This window comes from Hydra viridissima, unplaced genomic scaffold (genome assembly GCF_058129835.1).
Source record: "Hydra viridissima isolate aposymbiotic clone 2 unplaced genomic scaffold, HvirCarnegie_v1 scaffold_1, whole genome shotgun sequence".
NCBI lineage: Eukaryota > Metazoa > Cnidaria > Hydrozoa > Anthoathecata > Hydridae > Hydra > Hydra viridissima.
Genome location: NW_028324300.1, coordinates 8,475,202 through 8,499,706, shown reverse-complemented (window position 1 = coordinate 8,499,706; position 24,505 = coordinate 8,475,202). Strand labels below are relative to the sequence as shown.

Sequence of the window (24,505 nt, the reverse complement as noted above, 5' to 3'; positions counted from 1 at the left end):
TGTGTTTTTAAAACTAATATATTTTAGCATGTTTTTATCATCAATATCAAATCTAAGAATCAATTAGATTATAGGTTTATTAAATTAAGTTCTGAGATTGAAAACAACAGTAACATCTCAATTCTCTCAAGGTCTGACAGTGGTATTGGTAAGTAGTAGTAATAAATTTTATATTGTATATAAAGGTAAGTCCTGTGAACCTTACCAAATTGCAGAAAACTTAACCAAATCTAAGACCAAATGCAGAAAATGTAAGAAAACTTAGTGACTTAAATGCTCACAGTTTAATATTATCATAAATATTCAAAGTTTTTTCATGTATTAAAAATTTTATATATATATATATATATATATATATATATATATATATATATATATATATATATATATATATATATATATATATATATATATATAAAAAAGATCAAAGAAAAAATCAAAGAGCCTTTATAAATATTGTGTTTTCTCTTTGATTTACAAAATGTAAAAATTTTATAATAACAAAGTTTGCATGTAAGAATATGAGAAAACTGTATTATTTCAAAGTATTATAACTAAAGATGGCAGACCAAGAGGTAAATAGATACTAAAAAAAAATTTCATCAAAGAAATCTCCATTTCTTTTAATATCTGCCTCACAGAATCTTGGCATTCTTGATACACATTTTTCCAGTACAGTTGTTGTTAGGTTCTTCCAGGCATATTGTAGATAGCCCCAATAATTAATTTTTAGAAACAATCATTTTGAAGACTATGGTCTATAATTCTTTCCATGGAGTTCAAATCCAGAGATTGAGGTGCGCATATCTTAATTTATATCAAGCACTCACATTCTTTTTTTTTTTTGTATTTTTTCTCTACATACCATTGCAGTATGTTTTGGACATTAGATGTAGCCTTGATAAATTTGCATTATTCTTCAGAATATCTCTATAATCCTCTCACTTCAATATCTCATGGTTCCTTGTAAGTCATCTGTCCAACTTGATAAGAATCCAGGCTACTATGGGTAAAAAATCTCTTTAATATCCCTTGAACTCCATTGTAGGATATTTTCAATTTCTTTGCAATTTCTCTAATGAAATGTTCTTTGTGCAAAATGATTATTGCATTTCTGTTTCCAATGCTTATTTTTTCATAATTCTAAAAATATATGTAAGAAGCTAAAAATATATGTAAGAAGCTAAATTATTTCAGAATTTTTAAAAAATATTTATTACCTGTTACTTAAATCATTTTTTCCAAAAAAGTTGAATAAAGATAAAAATCAAATGAAGATAAAAAAAACTATAAATGTTGAAAATCAACCATGTACAAAATATTATTTGTTATATAGTTCAATAATGTCTGAGCTGAGTGTTACAAAATAACATCATTAAATAACACTTACTTAGCTTAAGTATATAAACTTTCAAAAAAAATGTTAAAAAAGCAACAAAATTTTGATTGCCTTTAATTGATTTGAATAAATCACAGAATTATATGCAAATTTATAGGAAAGTAGAGTAAATTTGAAATTTCTATTTTTTAATTTATTTCATAGTTTGCTATTATTGAGATTGTTATCATTTTTAAGTAAGAAAAAAAATAAAAAATAGTTTTAGAAAAATTGCCTGAATTTGACATTTATTGCTAAATGCTAAGATTGAACTAAAAATTCAAATAAGAAATCTGTTAAAATAGATAAAAGGCTAAACTTTTGAAAAAGTTTACATGTAAAAATTTAAAGAATATTTTTGTTTACAGAAAAAACATTTATTCTCAAATTCTCAGGAACAAAAACCAGTTAGACTTTATACTCAAAACAGTAAATGTATTTCTTTTTACATTTTTGAGCAGTCTGAATTCATGAGCATCATACTGCTCTGCTCCTAAAGGAAATCACAGTTAATTATTGGAATTGACTTTTTTGTTCTTCAAAATTTCAAGGGCATCAGCAAGTACCTTCTCAAAAACTTTGTGTCTCATGATTTCAGTGCCATTTAAATGAACAACAGGTATCTCATACTTATACTTTTCATACCAAGCTTCATTACCTGCAGCTGTTATATCAACTTCCTCCAGTACAAACTGTTAGGTAAAACAACATAAAAGCAACACTAAAAAGTTTTTACTTTATTAATATATCTAAACATAGTCTACAAAATTATAATTCATTATACATTAAATTTTCTAACAAATTACAAGTAGAAGTAAGAAAAAATTTAACAAAGCTGTCTGCTTTGAAAAGTTATAGACTACTTAGAGTGTATGTATGTATGTATGTATGTATGTATGTATGTATGTATGTATGTATGTATGTATGTATGTATGTATGTATGCATGTATGTATGTATGCATGCATGCATGTATGTATGTATGTATGTATGTATGTATGTATGTATGTATGTATGTATGTATGTATGTATGTATGTATGTATGTATGTATGTATGTATGTATGTATGTATGTATGTATGTATACACACAGATATGAGTGTGTATATATATAAAAAAGAAAATATATACAAAGAAAACATGGTGTAGGCAAAATAGGTTTTTAATAATCTATCTGAGATTGTTATGTGGTTTAATTTTGTCTAAAACATAATTCTCAAGGATGAAGAAGTTTATTATGTTTATGAAAATGAAAAATATTCTGAGTTGATTAAAGAAAAAAAAAGTATTTTTATGTTAACTTAATAACTAAAAATTTCAAACCAAGAATCATGTTGAATTGCATTTTATTTATTATGAATGAAAAATAAAGAAAAGAGAGAACCCACTAGTCCATCAAACTTCTTAAGAGACATTTTTGCTTCATCACACAATGAACAGTTTTCTGCCTGAAAATAAAAGACTTTCTTAGTAGTCTTTAAAAAGACAACATGCAAAACAAAAGTCATGAATCTGTTGTTTTTACAGATAACAAAGCAAAAAATCATACTTTAAACAACTCACTTTTGAGTACAGTGTAACAATAGGCAAAGGTTTAAAAGAACTGCAATAACGAAATGTGGAGAAAAATATCTTTAAGAAATTTGACAAGTGAAATTTTTTTATCATCTAAATTTACCAAAAAAATCTGTTGTAAATAAATTTTAATACAATTTGATTTACATAAGTAACAATTGCAGCCAATTCTTTAGGAAATGTATGGAACTTTGCTAAGCTCTCCACTGAAACCATGTTGCATAAAACAAATTTTTAGCACAATATTAATTCTTGCAAAGAAATCAATAAAAAAAATGTGTTGTATATATAGGACATTAAGATAACTTTTTCATTAGTACACAATTGTATTTTATTCTTTTGACTAAAATTTTAAACTGGTTTAAAACTTTGGACACCAAGTAGTTGCTTTTATTGTAAGTGTTTTTACATAAACTACATATATATATATATATATATATATATATATATATATATATATATATATATATATATATATATATATATATATATATATATATATATATATATATATATATATATATATATATAAATATATATATATATATATAAATATATATATATATAAAGCAAAAGATAAAAAATTACACATAAAACTACAAAAAAATAAAACACAAAATTCTTTATCAATCAAATCTTTTAAAAAAAAAAATAATAAAAAAAACATTTCTGTGCATCATTTTTTAATTGAAGATAAATACAACTTTTATTCCTTTTGATTCTTTTTTTTCCCCCAAAAGTAAGAAAAGTTCACTTAAGATAACAAGAAACAAACATGAAGCCAATTTATAGTTTTTTCTATAAAGTAGTGAAAATTCAATCTTGTCCATAACAATTTCACATGCACTTCACTAAATACTTAAATTGGTACGTATTTGCTTGTTATTTTTGAACTTGTATATGAAATAGATCTGTGATAAACCCAGCATAAAGCCAAGTGCATTTGGAAACTAAATAAATCAATTAGCAAAAAGAAATTAAAAGTAAAATATTTTTCACTTCAATGAGATATTAAAAAAAAAAAGAGGAAAACTGAACCTGAACAAAATTATCATGTTTTATACTGCCATATATAAACCAACTGATGGTTGTCAGGCATGTCATTAATGATAAAGGAAATGAAATAGTTTCAGCATTCTGTGTTAACATGACTTCTCTCTATAAAGCAACAACTTAAAAGAGTAAACAACAAAAATATGGATGAATAAATTTCATTAAACAGCTTAATACTGTGCACTAATATAAAGATATATCAAAATCTGATAGTAAAACAAATCACTTTCCTATTCTTTTGATATTAAGTTACAAACATAATGATTTATTCTCTGTAAAACATTTCTAAGTTAAAAACTTTCAAAAGCCTACTATTCATTTTTTATTTTGAACCACATTTTTATTTTACTAACTAAAAAAAGCATAAATTTTATAGCACATACTTATCATGTAAAAAATCAATTATTTTGTAAAAATAAAAAAAAAAACCAAAAAAAAAACAGTGCAAACTCCAATACAAATCTTCATTCAAATTAATTAAAATTTGATGTCTTATTAAAATGGTTAAGTATTTATCTAAGATCTTAACAGAAATGATATGTTATAAAATAACCAACTATTTTTTAGACCAAAATAATTTTTACTTTCTATTCATTAAAAGTCATTTTAAGCTATAAAATTCTCAATAAAAACACTTCAGACAAAAGTAACAATTTTGCTTACAACAGTAGATAATGGAGATGCAAACATTAATACAGAAACAATGCAAGCCACCCATGCAAGAACCAGTAGTTTTTCAAAGAAAATGTGACCAAATTGAGCAAAAACCATAACACATACACATGTAAAAGCCAGTAAAAAAACTTTTTTTGTGTAATGTTGCTAAATAAAGAGCTAGCAATTAAAACTAAAAATTGAATCAGAAAAATTACAAAACCTTTATTAGCACAAAAAAGAAAAATTTTTGTAAAGTTGATCTGTATTAGTCATTTATCAATTACCTCCTAATGTATTATTACATTAAAAAGATTTTTTAAAGCCCATGTGTTGAAGGAATTTGATACTTTCTTTCAAATATTAAGGACCTTAAAAAATCATAAAAATCTATTTATTACTTAACAAATAAACAACAAACCCACCTTTCGGTCACAATTTTGGATAAAAACAAAAATGTAACCAGCTTGAAGTATGCATCCTACACTATTGACAAAAATCAGCAGCTTGTCTTTTTTTAATGAGCCATACACAAACCAAAGAAACGTACTACAAAAAACAACAACAAAAATTGTGCAAAAATTTTTCTATTTTAATGAACCAAACAAAAGTGAAAAATTACAAAAGAAAACAAAGAAAGAAAAGACATTTCACAGAACAATTTACGTAGACTGAGTTCAATCTTTCCAAAAGATTAAAATTTTTTTTTTCACTAACTTCAGAAAAGCTGTCAAGTATGGTAGAAAGTTGACATTTTTTACAGACTTCTGGTGATGAATCTTCATGCAAGTTATACTAAAAAAATCCTTTAAAGTTAAATTAGTGTTTGTTGAATAGCATATTACATAACATAGATGATATAACAGGTTTTGTAGCTAATTTTTCACTAAAATTCTGCATCGTATTTAAAGATGTGCAATATTGAGTTTTCTAAATAGTTTTTTTTTAAATTAATTTAATATTGAAAAAATTATTTTACTTTAAATTTGTCAACTAATTTTATGTGAAATTTTTAAAATTTTTATTTTGATTATCTATCTATTTTAAAAAATCTTTAAAAACTATAATTTCAAATTTATTTCTTTTTGTTTATCCCAGTATTTAATTTTTAAATATACAGATTACTTTTCCAGTAAAATAGTTAATACAGTGGTTTTCATATATTTAGACGCACTCATATTTGAGTATAGAAATTTTTAGTTTTTTAACGATAAAACAATAGCAAAAAAAAATTTTGGTTTAGTTTTTTTCTATTTATTAGATAAATACATGCAGAATACAAAATTTTAAAAAAATTTACAAAAAAAAATACAAATACTAAATAATAATTAGGTACAACTACATGGTATTAAAAAAATAAGACAAAAAAATTGTTCATAAATTTAGACGCACAATACATTAGGAGGCATAATTTATGAACCAATCAATATTTTGTGTATCCGCCTTTTGCTTTAATGCAACTAAGAACTCTTCTAGGCATAGACTCATCAAATTTTTGCACATCGCCTCTGGTATAGAGATACCAGGTCTCCTTAAGGATGTCCTTCAGCTGGCCAAGTGTGGAAATTTGAACCTTTGCCAATTCACGGTCAATCCAACTCTAAATGTTTTCAATTGGGTTCAAATCAGGTGAGTAAGGAGGCCACGTTATTGTCTTGATATTATTATCGTTGAACCACTCCTATGTATAGTATGCAGTATGTGCAGTAGTGCCATCTTGTTGAAGTTTCCATGGTTTATCATTGAGCATAAGCAGGTTAATTGATGGAATTAGGTTGTTTTCCAGTACTTCACCTTTGTAATTGAAGCATGACCAGATTCCTATCAAGCCTCCTCCACTTTGTACAGTCGGTCTAATGTACCTGGCATAATACTTTTCGTGAGCCATTCTTTTGACTGTTATGTTAGATTTGCGATTGATAAGCTCAAAGTTACTCTAATCACTCCACATAATGTTTTTCCATTGTTCTATTGTCCAATACCTTCTTTCACGACACCATTTTAGTCTCCTTTGTTTATCATATGGACGCAAGAGCGGTTTCTTCAAAGCAGAATAGACTCCAATCTTGTATTTGATAAGCATTTGGCGGACTGTGCTTTTAGAAATAGATGTATTTCGCGTTGTATTGAATTCTGTATTAAATTCTTTGTAACTAATTCTTGGATTAGCTCTGACAGCACTATCGTCCTTTCTGGTGGTTGACAAGGGTTTACCTGGCCTTGTTTTCTTGCTGGCACCACAAGTGTGAAGAAAGTTTTACTTTGTTGTCTGAACGCATTTCTCAGAAACTCCAATTAACCTGGTGATTTCTCTATTACTTTTGGTTCCTTCTTTGATGTGAGCAATAATTTGACATCTTTCAGATTGAGTGATACATCTTTTGCCCATTTTTCGCGTGTTTTTATTGTAAAACTAACTTAACTTTTGTTTATTTACTAAATAATGATTAACTAATTCCAGGTAAGTTATATTTATATAAGGTTTTTTGACAAAATCAATTAATTTAGGCCTATTAATGAGAAATATGGGAAAAAAACTACTAATTAACTAGAACTAACAAGATATAAGACTTTTTTGATTGTGCATCTAAATTTATGAATAAAATAAAATCAAGCTTATCAATTAACTTTTTTGTGTTAATTGGTATAGAATGAGTAAATATAATAAACATCCTGTAAAAAAAATTAAGGTACTCTATAATAAATTTCACTTCCTCTACTAATTTATATATCAAACATAGCGGTAGTACTTTTATTTTATCTTTACATCAATTTAAAAAAAAAAGAGTGCATCTAAATTTATGAAAACCACTATACAAGGTAAAAATGCAACTATTACCTTGCTTTTATCTTATTTTAAATATTTCATCTAAAATGCAAATAAAAAATACATAAGTAATTGATAGTAAGAAAGATACAAACCTGCCAGATAAAAAAAATCCGATAGTAAAGATAAGAGCACATCCTTGAACACACACAGCAAACAACTCAGATTCGAAAAAGGAACTGTCAATCATTTTGGCAAGCAGCCTATGTATCTTTCATAAATAATCTATTCAAAATGAAATTGATTTGTCGAAAAAACTAACTCATACATTTGATTTCTGATAAAAGACAGAGCAAAACAAAACCCTAATGCAATAGACAAGTGGAATTAAGAAGTACAACTTACAAGCAGGGAATGCAACAATTAATTGTAAAAAACTTTTACATCAAAAATTATATTATAATACCGAAATTCCAATACTTTTTTTTTTTTGACATTTCTAGTAAAATAAAATATATTCTGAAAAAAAAAAGGAAAAAAAAAACTTCTGAAATAAAAAAAAAATTTTAAAAAGCACAAAATGCAAAAACTATATCAAAACATTACAATATTTATACAAAAATTTGAATAAAACTATGATATATTATAAAAGTTGTGAAAAAAATATTTGACAAATTTCTTAGAAATTATACATTTAATTACAAATATAAAATGCAAATAATTATAAAAAATTAGGTCCTAAAGTATGATTGTAGAAAAGTTAAGGTTTTAATTTTTCTCAAGCAACTAATTTGAAGCTACTAACTATATACATTTTCTCAATCAGGATTATAAGCATTCATTTTGGACTGAAAGATTCTCATCAGCATAATATGGTAGAAATGGAATATATTCACACACCTTTGACTTCATAAACTTCATTGTTAAAAAAGGAGGATCATAAACATGAATAGAAGCAAGAGGTTTATGATTACCATCTGGCATAAGGTTATCCCTCCATTTTATGATACCTCTTTCTTTAGAAGTTCCTGGAAGCAAGTTATCTAGAATGAAACCAATCGTTCCTCCAACAGCCATATTGCTCATCAACAATACACGAATAATTTGATTCAACCACTCTACACCTAAATAAATACCTCATATCATAGAAAGTGTTGTTGAATGATCCAATAGATACAACATTAAAATGTCAAAGTTCTGACCAAGGTATTAGATGTCAATGTTCTGATGAAAATATTTAGAAAGAAGATCTCAAATAAAATTTTGAAAGCTTGAAATCAAATTGACCCAAAAGAGACCAAAAATTTGGTTAAATTAATTGCAAGATATTTGGAAGTTATAATCAAAGCAAAAAGAGGTCCAATATTGTATTTAAAATAATTTTTGATATAAACTTTTAACACTATTGATTTGGTCCATTAGTTTTTTGTTGTTAAAAAAATTTCCTGAACTAAAATAAACCTGAACTAAAATAAAGTTTCTAATTTGACTGATGTTAAAACTAAAAAAATGCAAATAAAATTATTGAAATATTACATTCATCTATATGGTTTTAACAATTTTTATTTGACCAAAAAAAAAAAAGAAAGTATGTTAACATAACTTGCTTTATACAGTATGCGACAAAAGTGTTTACATGTTTTTGAAAAATATTCTTTTTTAAAATAAATGATTGAAATACATGTTTATATATCAATATATATATACCAAAATAAAGGTAATTCATTGTAGTTTCATGTTTTGAGCCTGAATTTAAATGAATGAGAAGTGTTTATAGCAAATTATTTATTGAAACAAAATGTCAGATGTAAACAGTTTTGTCGCGATTTATGCTATTATTAATTTTAATGCGAAATTAATACTTTGTGTAGCCTCCACGACTTCTAATGACTGCTGCAATTCTCGCAGGCATGCTACCAATCAACTTCTTGCATTCTTCAACAGTTATCGAACTCCAAACATACTCAACTCGTTCCCATAATTCTTGTCGACTGGCTGCTCTTGTTTCATAATTATAAACTCGATTCTTCACAATAGACCAAAGATTCTCGATCGGGTTAAGATCGGGACTTTGCGCAGGCCACTCTAGAATCTTAAATTTCTTCGAATTTAGGAATTCTAATGTAATTTTTGCCTTGTGCTTTGAATCATTGTCTTGCATAAAAAGTGTCGAACGAATTTGCTTTCGCCATCCTCGTAAACTAGGCAAATAGCCATTGTTTAAAATGTCAATATAATGTTTCGCGTCCATTATTCCATCAATTTTTACGATTTTACCAACACCAGACGAAGAGAAACACCCCCAAAACAACAACTTTCCGCCGCCATATTTTACTGTTGGAATAAAGTCACGATCAGAAATTCCTTCTCCAGCTTTTTTCCATACATATCGAATGCCATCAGAGCCAATCAAGTTAATCTTGCTTTCGTCTGTCCAAATCACCTTACTCCACTCAGCAAAAGTCCAGTTTTCATACTTCTTTGCAAATTCCAATCGTTGTTTACGATGTTTCGGTGTTAGCAGTGGTTTCTTGATCTTCTTTTTTGCCTTGAATCCAATTCTCTTGAGTTCTCTCTGCACTGTTCGAGTACTTACCACTGTACCTTGAGCATTATTTAATTGTTTCTTTACATCGTGTGCTGATTTTGCTTTATTTGTCATGATTAATCTAGAAATTGTTCTCTGATCTCGAGTAGTGAAAATTTTCTTGCGTCCATTTTTGTTGCATTTCTCCTCTATATCGTTTCGCTTCTTAATTTTATAGACTAAACAATAAGATATATTAAGTTCTCGTCCTGTCTCACGAAGAGACAATCCTGATTTAAGCTTCTGAACAGCTAAATTTTCAATTTCTTTCGACACTTTCTTCATTCTTTCAATTATAATTTTTCTGTTGTTTACATTACGAATTTTAAGTTTAAATAAATAAGTTTATTACTAATTGAGATATGTTTTATTTAAACAAATTAAAAATATAGCCACAAAGTATTAATTTCGCATTAAAATTAATAATAGCATAAATCGCGACAAAACTGTTTACATCTGACATTTTGTTTCAATAAATAATTTGCTATAAACACTTCTCATTCATTTAAATTCAGGCTCAAAACATGAAACTACAATGAATTACCTTTATTTTGGTATATATATATTGATATATAAACATGTATTTCAATCATTTATTTTAAAAAAGAATATTTTTCAAAAACATGTAAACACTTTTGTCGCATACTGTAGTTGTTTTTTTTTTAAAAACAATGCTATAAAGCTCTTGTTCCAATAATTTTATTTTGCTCACTTTTGGTGTGCATATATATAATTGACATAAGGATTCAAATTTACCAATATTTATCTGATGCCCATGAACTTTAACCCATGATGGCAACACCATTCCAAAATAAAATGCACAACCAAGAACACACAGGTTTCTCATGGAATTTAAATCAACAAACTGTAATGAAGAAATTCCAAATGCAAACACCATTCCAAACATGATAATAAACATACCTCCAATTACAGGGTGCGGTATAGAAGCAAATAGTGCCCCGAATTTTCCAATAACAGATAATAAAATCATAATGACTGCGCCACACTGTATAACACGAACACTGGCAACCTTAAATGAGTGAATAAGAATCAAAATATACTACAAAAAGTATACTATACTATACTATAATTTGTAAAGATATATCTTTACAAATAAACTTATTCAGAGGCATTAACTTTGTTATTATGAAAATCATACAAAGAGAAGAGAGCTTTAAAAGAAACTTTTGATTATCCTTTATTAGAAACTTTAGATTGATTTTATCAAATAATAAAGTTAATGAGCAGTAGTGTGTTAGAAAAGCTAAAATGAATTTTTTATTGCATAAATATTGTATAACTATTGCAATAATTTTTTTATTAAAGAAAAAAATTGTATGACCATTGTAATATGTCATAGCAATCATTTCTTAAAAGCCAATTGAACAATATAACTTTTTAATAAAACTGTTAATATTGTTCTTAAGATTTATGTGTTAAATGATAACTTCTAGATTAAGCTTATGCAGTATTTCAATAGTTCTTTTTTAAAAATACACAAATAAAAATATATATTAGATAAAAAAAAATGTAAACAAAAATGTAGTTCTTTAGAAGGTTAAACTTAAACTCACTCTCGTGATACCTATAGCACCAATATTTTCGCTGTATGAGGTTGTGCCATTTCCTGTTCCAAAAATACCAGTAATCACACATCCAATTCCTTCTATTCCCAAGCCCCGATTAATTGCATGGTTGGGAGGAGGAGGAGCTTCTGAAATACGAGCACATGCGTAATAATCTCCAATAGATTCTATCATAGAGGCCAACACACCTGGAAGTATACCAAATACTGCTGCTGCAGATACTGAAGGTGCACCCCATTGACCTAAGAAAACAAAATCCTCAAAGTAGAATTAAGACAAAAGAATACATTTCAATAATTGTTAGTAAAACAATTGTCAATGAGATAATTGTAATGCATATGACTAATGGCAATGAAATAATTGTAATATACTTGACTGTTATTAAATAACTGTAATGTTATTTTGACCAATTAAATGATTGTAATAATTTTTGACCAATCAAATAACTTTAACAAGACTTGACAGATCAAATAACTTTAATGAAATTTGACATCAGATATTTAAGATTAATTAAATTAAGATGTAAAATGAAAAATCTAAATCATTTCAAAAAGAAAAAAAAAAGATATTAAAAAATCTTTAAAACTTAAAAAAGAACTAATAATTACCAGGATATGGAACACGAAACCATTCTGCATGAGCTAGTACTTGACTACGATAATCTGTTCTGGCAGGAGAACCTTTTGGTATTACTCCAGTTGCAGTTAATATGAAAGAAAGAATCCATCCAATGATAATTGCAAACAAAACCTTAGTTGAGAAAATGTTTGTAACTTGTATTTATGTCGTTACAAATTATGAATAAATTTAAAAGGCAATAAACACAAACTTAAATGAAAAGTTAATTGTATCTGTTTTGGATAAAATGAGTTAAAATGAAATTTTTCAGTTTACAGAAATATACATAAAAACAGTCATTTCTTTATTTAAATAAATTATAATTTTAAGAATTCAATATCAGTTGTATTTTAGTAAACAGTAATGCTAAATATCTTAATATTCATATGAGATATGGGACTGTATTTAAGGCTATTTATTGTAAAAGTTAATAAGTTGATATTTGGTCTGTAAGTTATCTGTCTTATTTGCTGGGGTTTAATTTATTTCATTATTAGGTTTTTTAAATTTAAGAAAAAGAAAAAAAACAAAAAGATAACTTTAAAGTTAAAAAATGTAAACTAGAAATGTAAAATGTAAAAAATGTAAAAAATGTAACCAGAAGATGAAATAACTTAACAAAAGGATTTTAAGTTTTTTTTTTAATTTTTATAAAAGTAATAAATATTACCTTAATTTTAAGTAATTCTTAGAAGTTTAGCTAACTCTCACAAGTTCAGATAACTTTTGTTAACTTTAGATAAAAAAAACTTTTTAAATTGTGCATCAGAAATAACAGAAATTATTCAAAATGTTATTGGAAATTATAAGAAAATTTCAAAAAAACTTTGATAAAAAATGATATGTACAAAAATTTCATATTAATCCATACAAAAAAAATTGTATGAAAACTTAGATAAAATCATATGGAGCTCATATTTATCATATAAATCAGACACAAATGCAGGTGCCTAATAGCATTACATTAAAGTAGAACAACTAAAAAAAAAAAAAAAAATTAAACTAAACATCTTAAACTATTACCGGGAAGAGCTCAAAAACATGTACTCTAGTATTAAATAATGGTAGACTGTACTTCTTAAGAACTTGTGAAAACAGTACAATGCAAAACATTGTCCTAAAATATTTTTAAAATATGCATTTTAAAGTTACTAAGTTATTAAGCAATATAATTACTGAATTTCAAATTATAATAAAATAAATATTAAGGCTGAATTACAAATTATAAAATAATAAGAAAAAAAAAGCTTACAGAATTGCAACTGCCCATTGTGATCCTATAATATTAAAAAAAACAAAGAAAATAATCAAATAATCATATAAATAATAATTGTTCTGAGGTGATTTGTTTAGCATCATAAACATCACTCTTAGCTATTTTAAACTACTTTTCAAACTACTGACTAAAAATTATGCACCCATATTTCTGTTTTTTGAGTACTGCCTTTTAAAAGCGTTTTATGGTCTGTAGATTTGTTGACATCTTTTAAAAAGCTTCTACTTTTTTATAATGATGTGCTGTGATTCTTTACAATTTTTTAAAATTGACACTATACTTTTTTTGGTAGGTTTCCTGAACACTGATAATCATAGACTGTTCCTGTATATTTAAACCAATGATGTAATGAACACTTGATTTCAGTATTTCATTGAGCTCTGATACTTAACAGATTGAAAGTCATTGTTTGTACAATACTTTGGTGACTTGAACATGGTGCCACTTTTATATTTGCTTACAAAATTTTTAATAGCTCCTATTAAAAATTTTGTAAGCAAATAGAAAAGTGACATTTATTATCAGTAAATAATATATTTTTCAGAACTTACTTTTATACAACTTTGTGACTGTTTGTTAACTTAGAAGTATTGTTAAAAAATACCTATTTTTACATATCAATAATCAACTGATAAGTTAAATTCAAATTAGTTCAATTGAGAAATCAATGAATCGTTAATTATTTTTTAAATAAAAAAAATATTGCTGTCTATGAAACTTAAAATTTAAATTTTCCTACTGTTCTTTGATTTACTGTGGCAATAGTTTATATTAGCTACACTCTCTTGTTTACTAGATTCATGGATTTGTAACATTTTTGGCATGATAATAATAGCAATCATAATGAATGTCAATAAAAAACTTTGAAGAAAAAGTAATCAAACCTGCATAGTATCCAGCGGTTGAATAAAGAGGTAGTGCTATTAAACATATAGTTGGAGCAATTGTCAAAGGACCAATGTATTTCAAAACACATCCAATTATTCCACTAAAACCAATCAAGATTTGAAATAATGAAGCAACAATTATGGAACCTTGAACCTATTGAGTAAAAGAGAGTACAACTTTAAAACTCATTGAAATATTTTAGAAAGAGTTTGATAGTATAAATTCAGCTTCTATTGCTAAGCCTTACATGGGAGTTATTTTTTTTTTAATTTTTAAAAAAAAAATTAAAAAAAAACAACAAACCTTTGAACAATTTGTTACAACAAAACATATAATTATAAATTTTTTGAGTAACAGGTGGCATAAAAGTAATGGCACAAAATGTATCTATTTTACAATTCTTAGGCTGTAAATGATTAAGTATAAAAAAAAATGAAAAAATGGAGAAAAAGCACCAAAATTATGTTGACTCATCAACAAACAGATCACACACATCATTTTGAACAATAAAAAATACTTCTGTTTTTTAAGTTCCAAAATACCAGATGCTTTACAGAAAAATGATTAACATGCCCAGCTGTTTTGTCTAATCTGACATTCGCATTCATTAGAGCATAACTGCAGCTGACCTTTACAGACAACTGCAGTCAAACTTAATTTAAAGTGAGTTTTTTATATCAAAATTGTCCCCAATTCTTTTATTGTCTAAAGTCATTTCAAATTCTTTGCTGTTAAAAGGAAATCTTGTAAATGTCCTGGAAATATAACACTATATACCAATATGTATACCACTTGTATTCAGTACAGTTTGAACTGAAATTCTATCATCCCAGCAGCTAATATGAACCCCAGTGTAGAGTCCTTGAAAGACACAAATGAGACCAGTATGTGACATTTTTTACAGTGGATAAATGAGCAGCTGTAACTACTAGAAATAAATGTACCATCAATCTGTTCATATCAAGTCACTCACACAAACCTAGTGCTTACTAAGCTATTTTAAATGACTGTTTTTTTCAAATTAACTAAACAAGAAGTAACTAAACATTGAATTACTATTCCAAAAAATGACTACCCAACTTTTTAAAAAGTTGTTTAAAACTACCTAAGCTTCCTAAAAGCTACCCAACTTTTCTGACACCAAGAAACCCTCTGGAGGCTTGGTACCTAGAGGATCAAAAAATACTAATCCCAAAATCAATAATGGCATCCAAAAGAGAAAATTGTATATAAAATTTTTGCTATTAATGGCAAAGTACAAAATAATCTACTTGAGAATTTTTATGATTCCAATGTACATTTTCCTTCATAAACACTTCAAAATTTGACATAATAAACAGAAGATGAGAAAATTCTTATAACTAAAAACAAAAAAAATTCTTTTTTCTACATATTGAAATAATTATTATCATTCTGCTATTGAGTTCAAATTATTCACTCTTCACATGTATTTGTTATAGAGATCAACCAGAAAGCTGGTCAAGTACTCTACGTGTTAAGGATGACCAGGAAAATATTTGGATCTTTGCCAGTGAAGCTTAAACTTATAATGAAGAGCTTCTGTTCATGGTTCACTGAAGATTCCAAGAGAGCATTTAATTCTGTTGGCAAAATGCTGAATATGGTAAAAGATTGTGTGAACCTTAGGTGTTATAGATGGTCTATTGAGAGTAATGTAGAACTCCTTGAATTCAAAGTAGGTTTTATCATACTCATCTCTAAAGCAACACTTATCAACTGCATTGAACTTTCACATGTGTAAATGAAACCAAAAACTTGGAATGTAGATTCTCTTTCAGCATGCTGTTGAGGAAAGTCTATGTTTTTCAAGAGCATTCTGCAATCTAATTTTGCCAACTGACCACCACTGTATGGCTTGATTTGAATGTGAAGTGCAGCCAGTTACTTGTCAGTATTAAGTCATGAATCTTTGAGTGATTTAAGCAGATGGTTCACAACTCCCAGAGCAGACAGAGTTCCATTGAAGGAATAAGGTCATTAATGATAGAATCATCAAGCATGCTTATAATTGGAGAATAAACAGTGTTGTTAAATCTTTTTGCTTTTTTGCTATCACTACCAGAAGAGACAAATGCTTCAGTTTTTCTTGACAGATACAAAAGTTCTAAAAGCTCCACAGCTTGTAAGGTTCTTTGCATCAACATCACACCAAGTACAGGGGCATGAACTAGCATGGAACTGAATTCTACATGATCTTTGCAAGTTTCATATCATAAGTCAAGAAAAGCCTGATTCGGTGCACTTGGACAAATTCTAAGATGGTTTTGACATTCTCATAGGTTTCTGGAAGTTCCTTAAAAACAGCAAGTAAAAGCTTACATTTTACACTTAAATCCTTTGAAGTTGAACAAGTCAGACATTTACTTGTGACTTTTTGAGTTGAATGTGTTCTTTCCAAGAATTTTTTTCCACTTTTAGTTGTTGCATTATTAATTGCATATTTTAAATTTTCAGACTTCAAGATTCAAAAAAGTTTTATTTTTCTTAATGGCAAGTAATATTTTAGCATAGCTTTTTCTGTACCTGATGTTATCATGAGTTATAAAAAAGAAAATGTCATCAAAATTTCTTATTTAAATTACTTACTATTTTTTTTTTACATTTTTTTTACATGCCATTAATAGCAAAAACCTTAAATACTGTCAAATGCCATTAGTTAATTTTGAGATAAGTATTTTTTTGATTTTCTAGATATGTACTATCTAGAAACCTAGAGTGTTTCTCTAGGTCAGAAAGATTAGGTAGCAAGTCATTTTTTTGGAACAGTGGCCTGCAGAATTCAATAAAATTCAGTTGAAAACAGCCATTCCACACACAACTACTACTTTTTTTTTGCATAGTTCTTAAGCATATTTTGTTGACCACTAACACTTTATGCCTTTGTAGCATTGTTGATTTGTAAGACTTTAAAGTAAGATAAAAATTTAGTAAAGTTTCTATCTGGAAGAAGAAATACCTATCAGATACTGTAAGTTATTCATCAAATTTTTTTAAAAAAAGAACTAACCTCAACCTTTTTTGTGTAGCTCATATACACCTGTATGTTTTTGCCATAAATGCTTCTTAAAACCATTTGACTTTCTAAGCATTTCAGTAATTTTCACATAAAAATGGCTGCAACTTGCACACCACTTTCTGTAATTTAGAATACAAAATTCATAAAATACAAACCTAACAACGATTAAGATTTGTCATTTCTAGTAAAAAGCAACACAAGCTAAAACGCAATTATTCACAATGTTGCTACTTTGGTAAAGGTTGATAAAAAGGAAATTTTTATAAATATTTTGCACCACAAAATAGAACAAATATGCCCTCTTTAGGTATCTATAATTGTTTATTTTAAGTGTATTTTTTTCTTCTTCTATTTTTTTTTTGTTTTTTTTTTTTTGTTTCAAAAATAAACAAAAAATTTTCTTTTTCATTTTTTGTTCTTGGTTTATAAGGCTAAAATTCTTGTAAAGTAAAGAGAACCAACTTTTCACACAAGGGTTCTTTATTCAAGTGTTTTGTGAAAAAATATAGTATAGACAATGGTTAAAGATTTATTGATAATCATCAAACTTAACTTTTTTTAATTTAAAGTATTTATGTTAAAAACAGAAATGTAAAAGTAATTATTTTTTAACACGCATTTTTATTTAACGTGCGTGTAATTGATTCGTAGAATAATGTTAACATGTAAATATGTTTAGAATAAATCATTTCTAAAAATAGAAACTGTGTTATATGATATACAGGTGACTCATGCTTGTAATTGTCGCTTTTCTGTTTTAGTATCATTTGGGTACATTGTTTTATAAATTGTTTTATAAATTCTTGTTTTATAAATTCTACGAATCAATTACACGCACGTTATAGTATTAAAATTTTTTAATATTTATAGAGTGAGCCACAAGAACCATTTATTGTAACTAGATTATTTGAATAACAAGAACTAGGATATTTGGCAAACCATTTTCTTTTCTAAAAAAGTTAAATTTTTATTAGGAATAAGTGATTTTTAAAATCTAATTAACTATATATTTTTTAAATTCATTTTTGTTGCAGATATTTGATTTTTAATTTTGTGCCATTACAAACCATTATTAACAATAAAACTCACCTCTTGCATTCGAAGTTTCCATTCAGGATCTATAACATTTAATAAAAGCAAAAGGTTATTTTGAACTAAAACAGATAGCATACTTAAAGATTAACAAACTAAATTCTGAAATTTTAATACAGAGATTAAAATAAGAACTAATCTAGCTTCGACTGTAAATATTTTTTTAACATTTAAGTAGCACATCATTATTTGCTTTATTGAAAAAGTTCATTACAAAAATTAAATTATTAAAATTTTCACAGTTTGTTGAACCCACTATTAATTTTCATAACAATCTACCTGTTGCAGTCATGTTGTGGGTGACATTTGAGTTGGCTAAAAAAATAGAAATTTTACATCTGTTAATGTTTATTTCCTCTTTAAATCATTTATATGAATTAAAGGGCAAAAAGACATGTAAGGTGTAAATTAAACATTTTAAGAAAATTACATGCTAATTTAAACAAGAAATATAGTAGGAGCAAAGAATGTAACAATTTTTTACTAAACTTTTTAAGTAATCTTCTAACCAATTACATTTATAATTGATTGAATTTTTAGCAATAAAAACATCAAAGTAAATTTATAGAATAAAAATTTATACCTGTAGTATTAGAAGGGCAATCACCTTTTGATGCCATTATTGCCATTACTGAAGCAACAAAAGCGAAAGTACCACCTTGAATTATAGGCAATCTAGAAAGCAATTTGTTTAATTAAATGGTGTTTAACTGCAATATCAACACATTTTTTAGTAACTATTTACTTGGCTAAAATCAATTTTTGTTTATTAACTTGAGGCTATCTTTTATATTGCATTTATAGTAAAAAAAGTACCTACAGTTAATACAGAAGTTTGAAGAAATGTTACAAGTACCTACAGCCTATAGAAGTTTGCAGCAATGTTATAATACCAGAACAAAAGAATGTAGTGCTCATGATATTCACAATTACAATAGGTTCATTTTCAAAACATATGATTGGTGCAAGAATTAATGGCATACCCATTGTTGCTCCAAACATTGTCAGGTAATGCTAGGTTTAAATGTTAAATATATACATAAAGCATATAAAATTATAATCTTTCAAACAAGATTGTTTATTTAACAACATTAATTATTCAACATTTTCAGTTTATTTAAAATTTTTTGTCATTCACAAAAAAGGTGTAATCTATATTTAAAACACAACACTTAAATTTTTTGCACAACAATTAAATTTTTTTTATTTGGCAAAATTTAGAAAAAAAAATTAAAACTACATATTTGTCACTTTAGTTGGCATGCTTTAGATCAAAAAAGAGCAATTATCGTTCTTTTAATAAATAATTTTATTTTAAATAATTTTCATAATTGTAACATAAACTAGTCCTACATTTTAAAGTAATTTGAGCTACACTTAGAAAAATCACTTAGAAAACCATATTCCATCCCTTTTTATTGTGTGATCAGAAGCAGTCTTATGTCCTTATTAGAAATCAAACTATTAGATTTTTATGAATAAAAAGTTATTTTTTATGTTGAATTTTCATATTTAGAGTTGGAAATTGGAAATTTTCAACAGAAATTTTCTTTTAATTGAATTGATAATTTAAGAATAGATGGGATTACTCTAATCACAATTAGGAATTTGGCTGTAATTAAAAACATTTGTTTTGTTTAATACAGACATGGTTCCTAGCACTTTGTCAACATTCTTTAAATTTAAAAATCTAAAAAACGTTTATTAAGTTGGTCAACAGGTAATAAAAAATTTGAGTAATGTGAATGGTGAACAGTGCACTTTTTACTCAAATCAGAATTACTTAGAAGTAAAGTCAAAGATCTCAAAGTATTTTGTGTTGATCAAGTAAAATTAACCAACAAATAATTCATTCATTTGACATCTACTCATTTCTTGGATATATCTCATACATGGAAAGTGATGTTCTAGTTTCTTTAAACAGTAAGAAATGAATATAAATGAGCATATGGTTTCAAAGCTCATATTCATCATTCTACAAATTGATTTACATATTATATGCCAGCAAATAGATCTTACCAAAAACATAAGAAAGAAAGATAAGAAAGAATAATTGAAACTTTTACAAAAGTTATAAAATTATGGAAGAATTTACTGAATTTCTCACACGTTTCACATCAAGTAATTGAAACAAAACTTATGTCATCAAGTTTTGCTTGAATTGATCAAGAAAGATCAAGTTAGTAAGTGAAATAGACAGGATTCTTGATAAATCAGGATAAGGAGATGGTTTGAAAGGGAAATTTTTTAAAGAAAAAGGAGAAATAATAGTAATTTAAATCAGAATCAAAAGAAAAAAAATAATAAAAATAAAAAGCCTTTACAGCTTTCCTTGAATTCATTTTGAAACAACAACAAGAAAAAAATGTTAGAAAAGTTATGCAAATTTCCTAAAAAGCACAAGCTAACAGCAACAGGTATAAAGTAAGCAAAAATTTAATTTTGTTTGTTTGTTTGAGGAGAATGTTCAATAAATTATAGATATAGACACACACGAACACGTTACTTACCTGAAACCCAAGCATTATAGAAAGATAAACAGGAGGGTTTTCATCTATTTCATATAGCAAAGCAGACCTTTTTTCATTGAGGTTAGAGGCAATTTGCTGATCAACACTTTTTATCATGTTGGGAAACAGATCTTTTGACTCTTCTTCATCCATTTCCTATCTATAAATTTAAAAATATTAACATAGAAAGTTTATTGATACCTTTCCAATCAAATGCAATACACTATAAAACATGTTAAATAATTTCATTAGAGCAGGATTAGGTTTGAACCAAATGTTTGGTATTATAGAGATTCAATCTAATGTAGGCAGTGAGAAATATCTATTTCACTGTGTATATGAACATTATTTTGAATTGCCACTGGAAACATGAGTGTCAGATAACAAAGATGAAAAACTGATCCCCTTAACCATGCTTGTCAATCAAAATTAGCAATAAGATTGATATCATTACATGTTAGCATTTACTCAATCTGTTGGCCTTATTAGTTTGATAACACTGCTCAAGTGTATGTTCCCAGGTGGTTCCTACAAATAAAAAGAGCTACATGAAGCCCTTTTAATTACTTACTACATATGATTAACAAGATAAAGCTGCAGGAGATTCAAACTTAACACAAAACATTCTTTTTTGTTACTCAGAAGTTGTCCCTTAAACATTTCTGGGGAGTGTTTTTAGGTTATTCATGAATATCTGTATAATACCAACTATTAAATTCTGAAAAAAGTTGCAGGTTACCATGCTCTAATATTCTTGAATGACAACTTATCATAATAAATTCAAAACAAGAAAAAAGAATAAAAAATGCTAAACAAACCTTGAATAAACGTTAAATGAATTAAAGTTAAACAAATCTTGAATAAACTCAGCTCCTTTGTTTTAAGATTATGCCTGTCAATATCAAAGTAACATAAAAATATCAGTAACTACAAAAATTAACTTGCTTTTCTAAATTTAGGATAAATCGTATTAGGCTAAATCGTATTAGATGAGTTTGATTTCTTAAAATGTTAGTGCTGTATGTAGCCAACCGATTTGTTATGACAATAATCAGCACCACCCTAACACCCCTTTTCCTACATCGCCCATCTCATATTTTTTCAAAAACAAGAGCAGGTATACCATAGAACTCTTTGGCTAGAGTTAACGAATTAGAAAATGCAATTCGTAAGTAATTTTTCATGTAATGTAATGCTTCGGCAGTCCTGTAGCGAAAGCACCGAAGCCCCTCTCCCCCCTTCCCCCCCCCCCCCCCATCCCTTTCCCTCATGGAGTCAATAATTGTTTTAAAAGCAAAAATCTGTAAAAATTAGAGTTAACATTCAATATACTATTTAACTTTTGACCCGACCACGGAACATTTGAGACCCTGAAAAGTCTGATCCTGACCACCAGGTTGCGCTTGGTGGAAAAATTATAAATTAACATAGTAATACAAAACATTTAACAAGGGTCCTTTCTTTATTTATTGTAAGCAAAAGAGATAACGGCCTCCTTTACACCCCGATATTTTAAGGGCACTATGTACTAGGCTTGATAAGCTTAATAGGCTTGCAGGATACTATGTCAAATAATATTCAAGCATCAGCCGATGTTCCCTTCAGCGGCTTTTGTGTCTGAGGTATCTAACTCAGTTAAAACTTTAGTTGTTCAATTAAACACTGGTGTGACTGAGTTCCAATTGGTTATTGGCTGTAAATAAGAGTATTTTTAAACGCACACCACTTTTTTATGGAACTAATGTTAGTAGTAGTAAATACGCATTGTTTTACAATATGTTCGAAATAGAGCCGGTGTAGCAACCTAAAATAACTCCCTGAAAAAAAAATTGTTATTTTCCTAGTTAAAAAATACCCTCCCAGTCTTTTTACGCTGGTAAATATATGTTCCCTCATCAAATTAAGGTGCACTTATTTCCAGACTAATAATACTCCTCTCAGAATAAATACTTACGGGTGACTTCCTAGCCATTCTCGATAATTTATGTGCTAAACAACCCCAAAAATTTTCTAATTTGCCTTGCTTTGTTTTAAGTGGAGGCGATATACTTGCATTTGAAATTGCTACCCATTCGAGAACTTAAAAAGGGAATTTTTCTTTTCCTGCCTATTTAAACTTTTTCTAGACACTTATCGATGCTATTTGTGTAAAATCCAGCGTGTTCGGGCATTCCATTACCATTAAATGAGGAATATTTATCGTCGTCAATCATTATATTTTCTTTTTTTCCATAAAGATGGTTTACCAACTTTCGAAATAAATTTTTGGCTCTCAAAACTTGATCATCACTATATTTTGGAGTTTTTTGTTCGTTTATGATAAGAAATTTGTGTTTTCGATAATTGGTATGAAATATCTTGATGTAATTTTCCATATTTTTGGCCAAATTTTCGTTGAATTACTCCGTATATAGATACTTATATTTGTCGCTCGAGTTGAGCTCGATTAGCCGGTATCCATGAAGATGGCCGTCCTGTTTTTTTCATATGTTTATTTGATCGATCAGTTTGCAACTTATCTAAGACCTTATACAAAGTTGAAACCAAAAGTCAATGGTCTAGGAATGATGACGAACAGAATGAAGTTGTCGCTGCAATTATTCATTTGATAATAAGTGCCACGTTACCTTTTGATGTAGTTGATAGCGATGACTTTAAACACTTTTTAAAAGTATAAACTAAAGGATAGTATAAGCCAATTTCTTGAAGGACAATTTCTCGTACTAAAACTCCGGATTTATACAGTGCAATGAAGGCAGCAGTTGATGAAAACTTAAATGAAGAGAAATCTCATCTGGATGGAATATCATTCTGATCTATATTTAGGTTGACTAAGATTGGTTGGTCGATGGTGCAACGTCTTGTATTGGGACAACAGTTTTTTGTCACCTCCACTCCCTTATAGGGTTCAAAAAGATTTTGCATGGCAATTAGTCAATATTATGGTAACATTATAATAATCAAATAACTATATAAAAAAGTTTTATAAACCAATATATGAACGAAATTTTCCAGTAAATTTTAAAGTTAAAATATAACTTTCTAAATATAATGAAATTTTTACTGTTAAAATTTGATAAGAATTCTAATAGTAAAATGGGGGGATGAATAGAAATCTCCCCGAAGATAAAAAGAAATCTCGTTGGAAAAGGGAGTTATTCAAAAGAAGTACAGTATGATTTCTTGTTATAAACGAAAAAGAAGTTAAAATAACCAAAAAGCTCTCAAAAGTTAATCCGAAAAAAACTCAATTGGTAGCAGAATTGCACAATAAATAGATATTAACTCTGATTTAAGAACTGTAAAACATCATTTAAAATTCTTCTGGGCTATTTGGTGTGCGTTCTACCGACAGGGCGCTTCCTACAAAGTTTTCATTCTTTCTTAAAAAAAACCTATCTCCCGAATCGAGTTTACCAAACACCATCTTTACTAATGTCCAGTTAAGAAGGTGTATTCTCTCAACATCAGTTTTTAATATCCAGAA

General features: G+C 27.4%; 3 protein-coding genes across 9 annotated transcripts; all 3 read right to left on the bottom strand.

Moving 5' to 3' along the window:
* Window positions 1-456: 456 nt before the first annotated feature.
* Window positions 457-3,339, bottom strand: LOC149893214 (glutaredoxin-like protein C5orf63 homolog). Of its 3 annotated transcripts, XM_090076840.1 has the most exons (4): window positions 2,939-3,081; window positions 2,764-2,823; window positions 1,945-2,070; window positions 457-1,871 (listed from the first exon to the last, which is right to left on the bottom strand). In XM_090076840.1, the coding sequence occupies exons 1-4, from the start codon at window positions 3,041-3,043 to the stop codon at window positions 1,824-1,826; spliced, it is 339 nt and encodes a 112-aa protein (XP_089932966.1). In that variant the 5' UTR covers window positions 3,044-3,081; the 3' UTR covers window positions 457-1,823. The 3 variants fall into 3 exon arrangements, with proteins under 3 accessions (XP_089932966.1, XP_089932967.1, XP_089932965.1); XM_090076841.1 differs by lacking the exon at window positions 2,939-3,081 and adding an exon at window positions 3,098-3,339 and having other exon boundaries at window positions 457-2,070; XM_090076839.1 differs by having other exon boundaries at window positions 457-2,070.
* A 277-nt stretch (window positions 3,340-3,616) lies between these two features.
* LOC149893213 (sugar transporter SWEET1-like) lies at window positions 3,617-7,716 on the bottom strand. The gene is made up of 6 exons (XM_090093950.1): window positions 7,580-7,716; window positions 5,375-5,452; window positions 5,083-5,206; window positions 4,667-4,825; window positions 3,989-4,108; window positions 3,617-3,900 (listed from the first exon to the last, which is right to left on the bottom strand). The coding sequence occupies exons 1-6, from the start codon at window positions 7,672-7,674 to the stop codon at window positions 3,802-3,804; spliced, it is 675 nt and encodes a 224-aa protein (XP_089950076.1). The 5' UTR covers window positions 7,675-7,716; the 3' UTR covers window positions 3,617-3,801.
* Window positions 7,717-7,792: 76 nt separating this feature from the next.
* Window positions 7,793-22,232, bottom strand: LOC145188090 (solute carrier family 23 member 2-like). 5 transcript variants are annotated; one of them, XR_016454459.1, is made up of 13 exons: window positions 21,837-22,232; window positions 21,019-21,178; window positions 19,365-19,522; window positions 19,092-19,183; window positions 18,788-18,823; window positions 18,506-18,534; window positions 14,376-14,532; window positions 13,468-13,492; window positions 13,239-13,332; window positions 12,206-12,347; window positions 11,597-11,839; window positions 10,768-11,041; window positions 7,793-8,548 (listed from the first exon to the last, which is right to left on the bottom strand). XR_016454459.1 is itself a non-coding variant. In XM_090093927.1 (13 exons), exons 2-13 carry the CDS (start codon window positions 21,169-21,171, stop codon window positions 8,253-8,255), a joined length of 1,710 nt encoding a protein of 569 aa, XP_089950053.1. In that variant the 5' UTR covers window positions 21,172-21,178; window positions 21,837-22,232; the 3' UTR covers window positions 7,793-8,252. The 5 variants fall into 5 exon arrangements, 4 of the variants coding, with proteins under 4 accessions (XP_089950053.1, XP_089950068.1, XP_089950059.1 ...); XM_090093927.1 differs by having other exon boundaries at window positions 11,586-11,839; XM_090093933.1 differs by having other exon boundaries at window positions 8,053-8,548; window positions 10,933-11,041; window positions 11,586-11,839.
* Between the last annotated feature and the right edge of the window lie 2,273 nt (window positions 22,233-24,505).

Excerpts from the sequence above, each read along its gene's own strand:
- LOC149893214 (XM_090076839.1), bottom strand. The coding sequence starts at position 3,043 with ATGATAAAAAAATTTCACTTGTCAAATTTCTTAAAGATATTTTTCTCC. Across the intron at positions 2,824-2,938 it reads TTGTTACACTGTACTCAAAA|GCAGAAAACTGTTCATTGTG; the intron begins GTGAGTTGTTTA and ends TTTTATTTTCAG. Across the intron at positions 2,071-2,763 it reads TTAAGAAGTTTGATGGACTA|TTTGTACTGGAGGAAGTTGA; the intron begins GTGGGTTCTCTC and ends TTTACCTAACAG.
- LOC149893213 (XM_090093950.1), bottom strand. The coding sequence starts at position 7,674 with ATGATTGACAGTTCCTTTTTCGAATCTGAGTTGTTTGCTGTGTGTGTT. Across the intron at positions 4,826-5,082 it reads TCCAAAATTGTGACCGAAAG|CAACATTACACAAAAAAAGT; the intron begins GTGGGTTTGTTG and ends CTCTTTATTTAG. Across the intron at positions 4,109-4,666 it reads CATCTCCATTATCTACTGTT|AGAGAAGTCATGTTAACACA; the intron begins GTAAGCAAAATT and ends GTTGCTTTATAG.
- LOC145188090 (XM_090093927.1), bottom strand. The coding sequence starts at position 21,171 with ATGGATGAAGAAGAGTCAAAAGATCTGTTTCCCAACATGATAAAAAGT. Across the intron at positions 14,533-18,505 it reads GGAAACTTCGAATGCAAGAG|GTTCAAGGTTCCATAATTGT; the intron begins GTGAGTTTTATT and ends TTTACTCAATAG. Across the intron at positions 13,333-13,467 it reads CAATGGGCAGTTGCAATTCT|GACAATGTTTTGCATTGTAC; the intron begins GTAAGCTTTTTT and ends AAAATATTTTAG.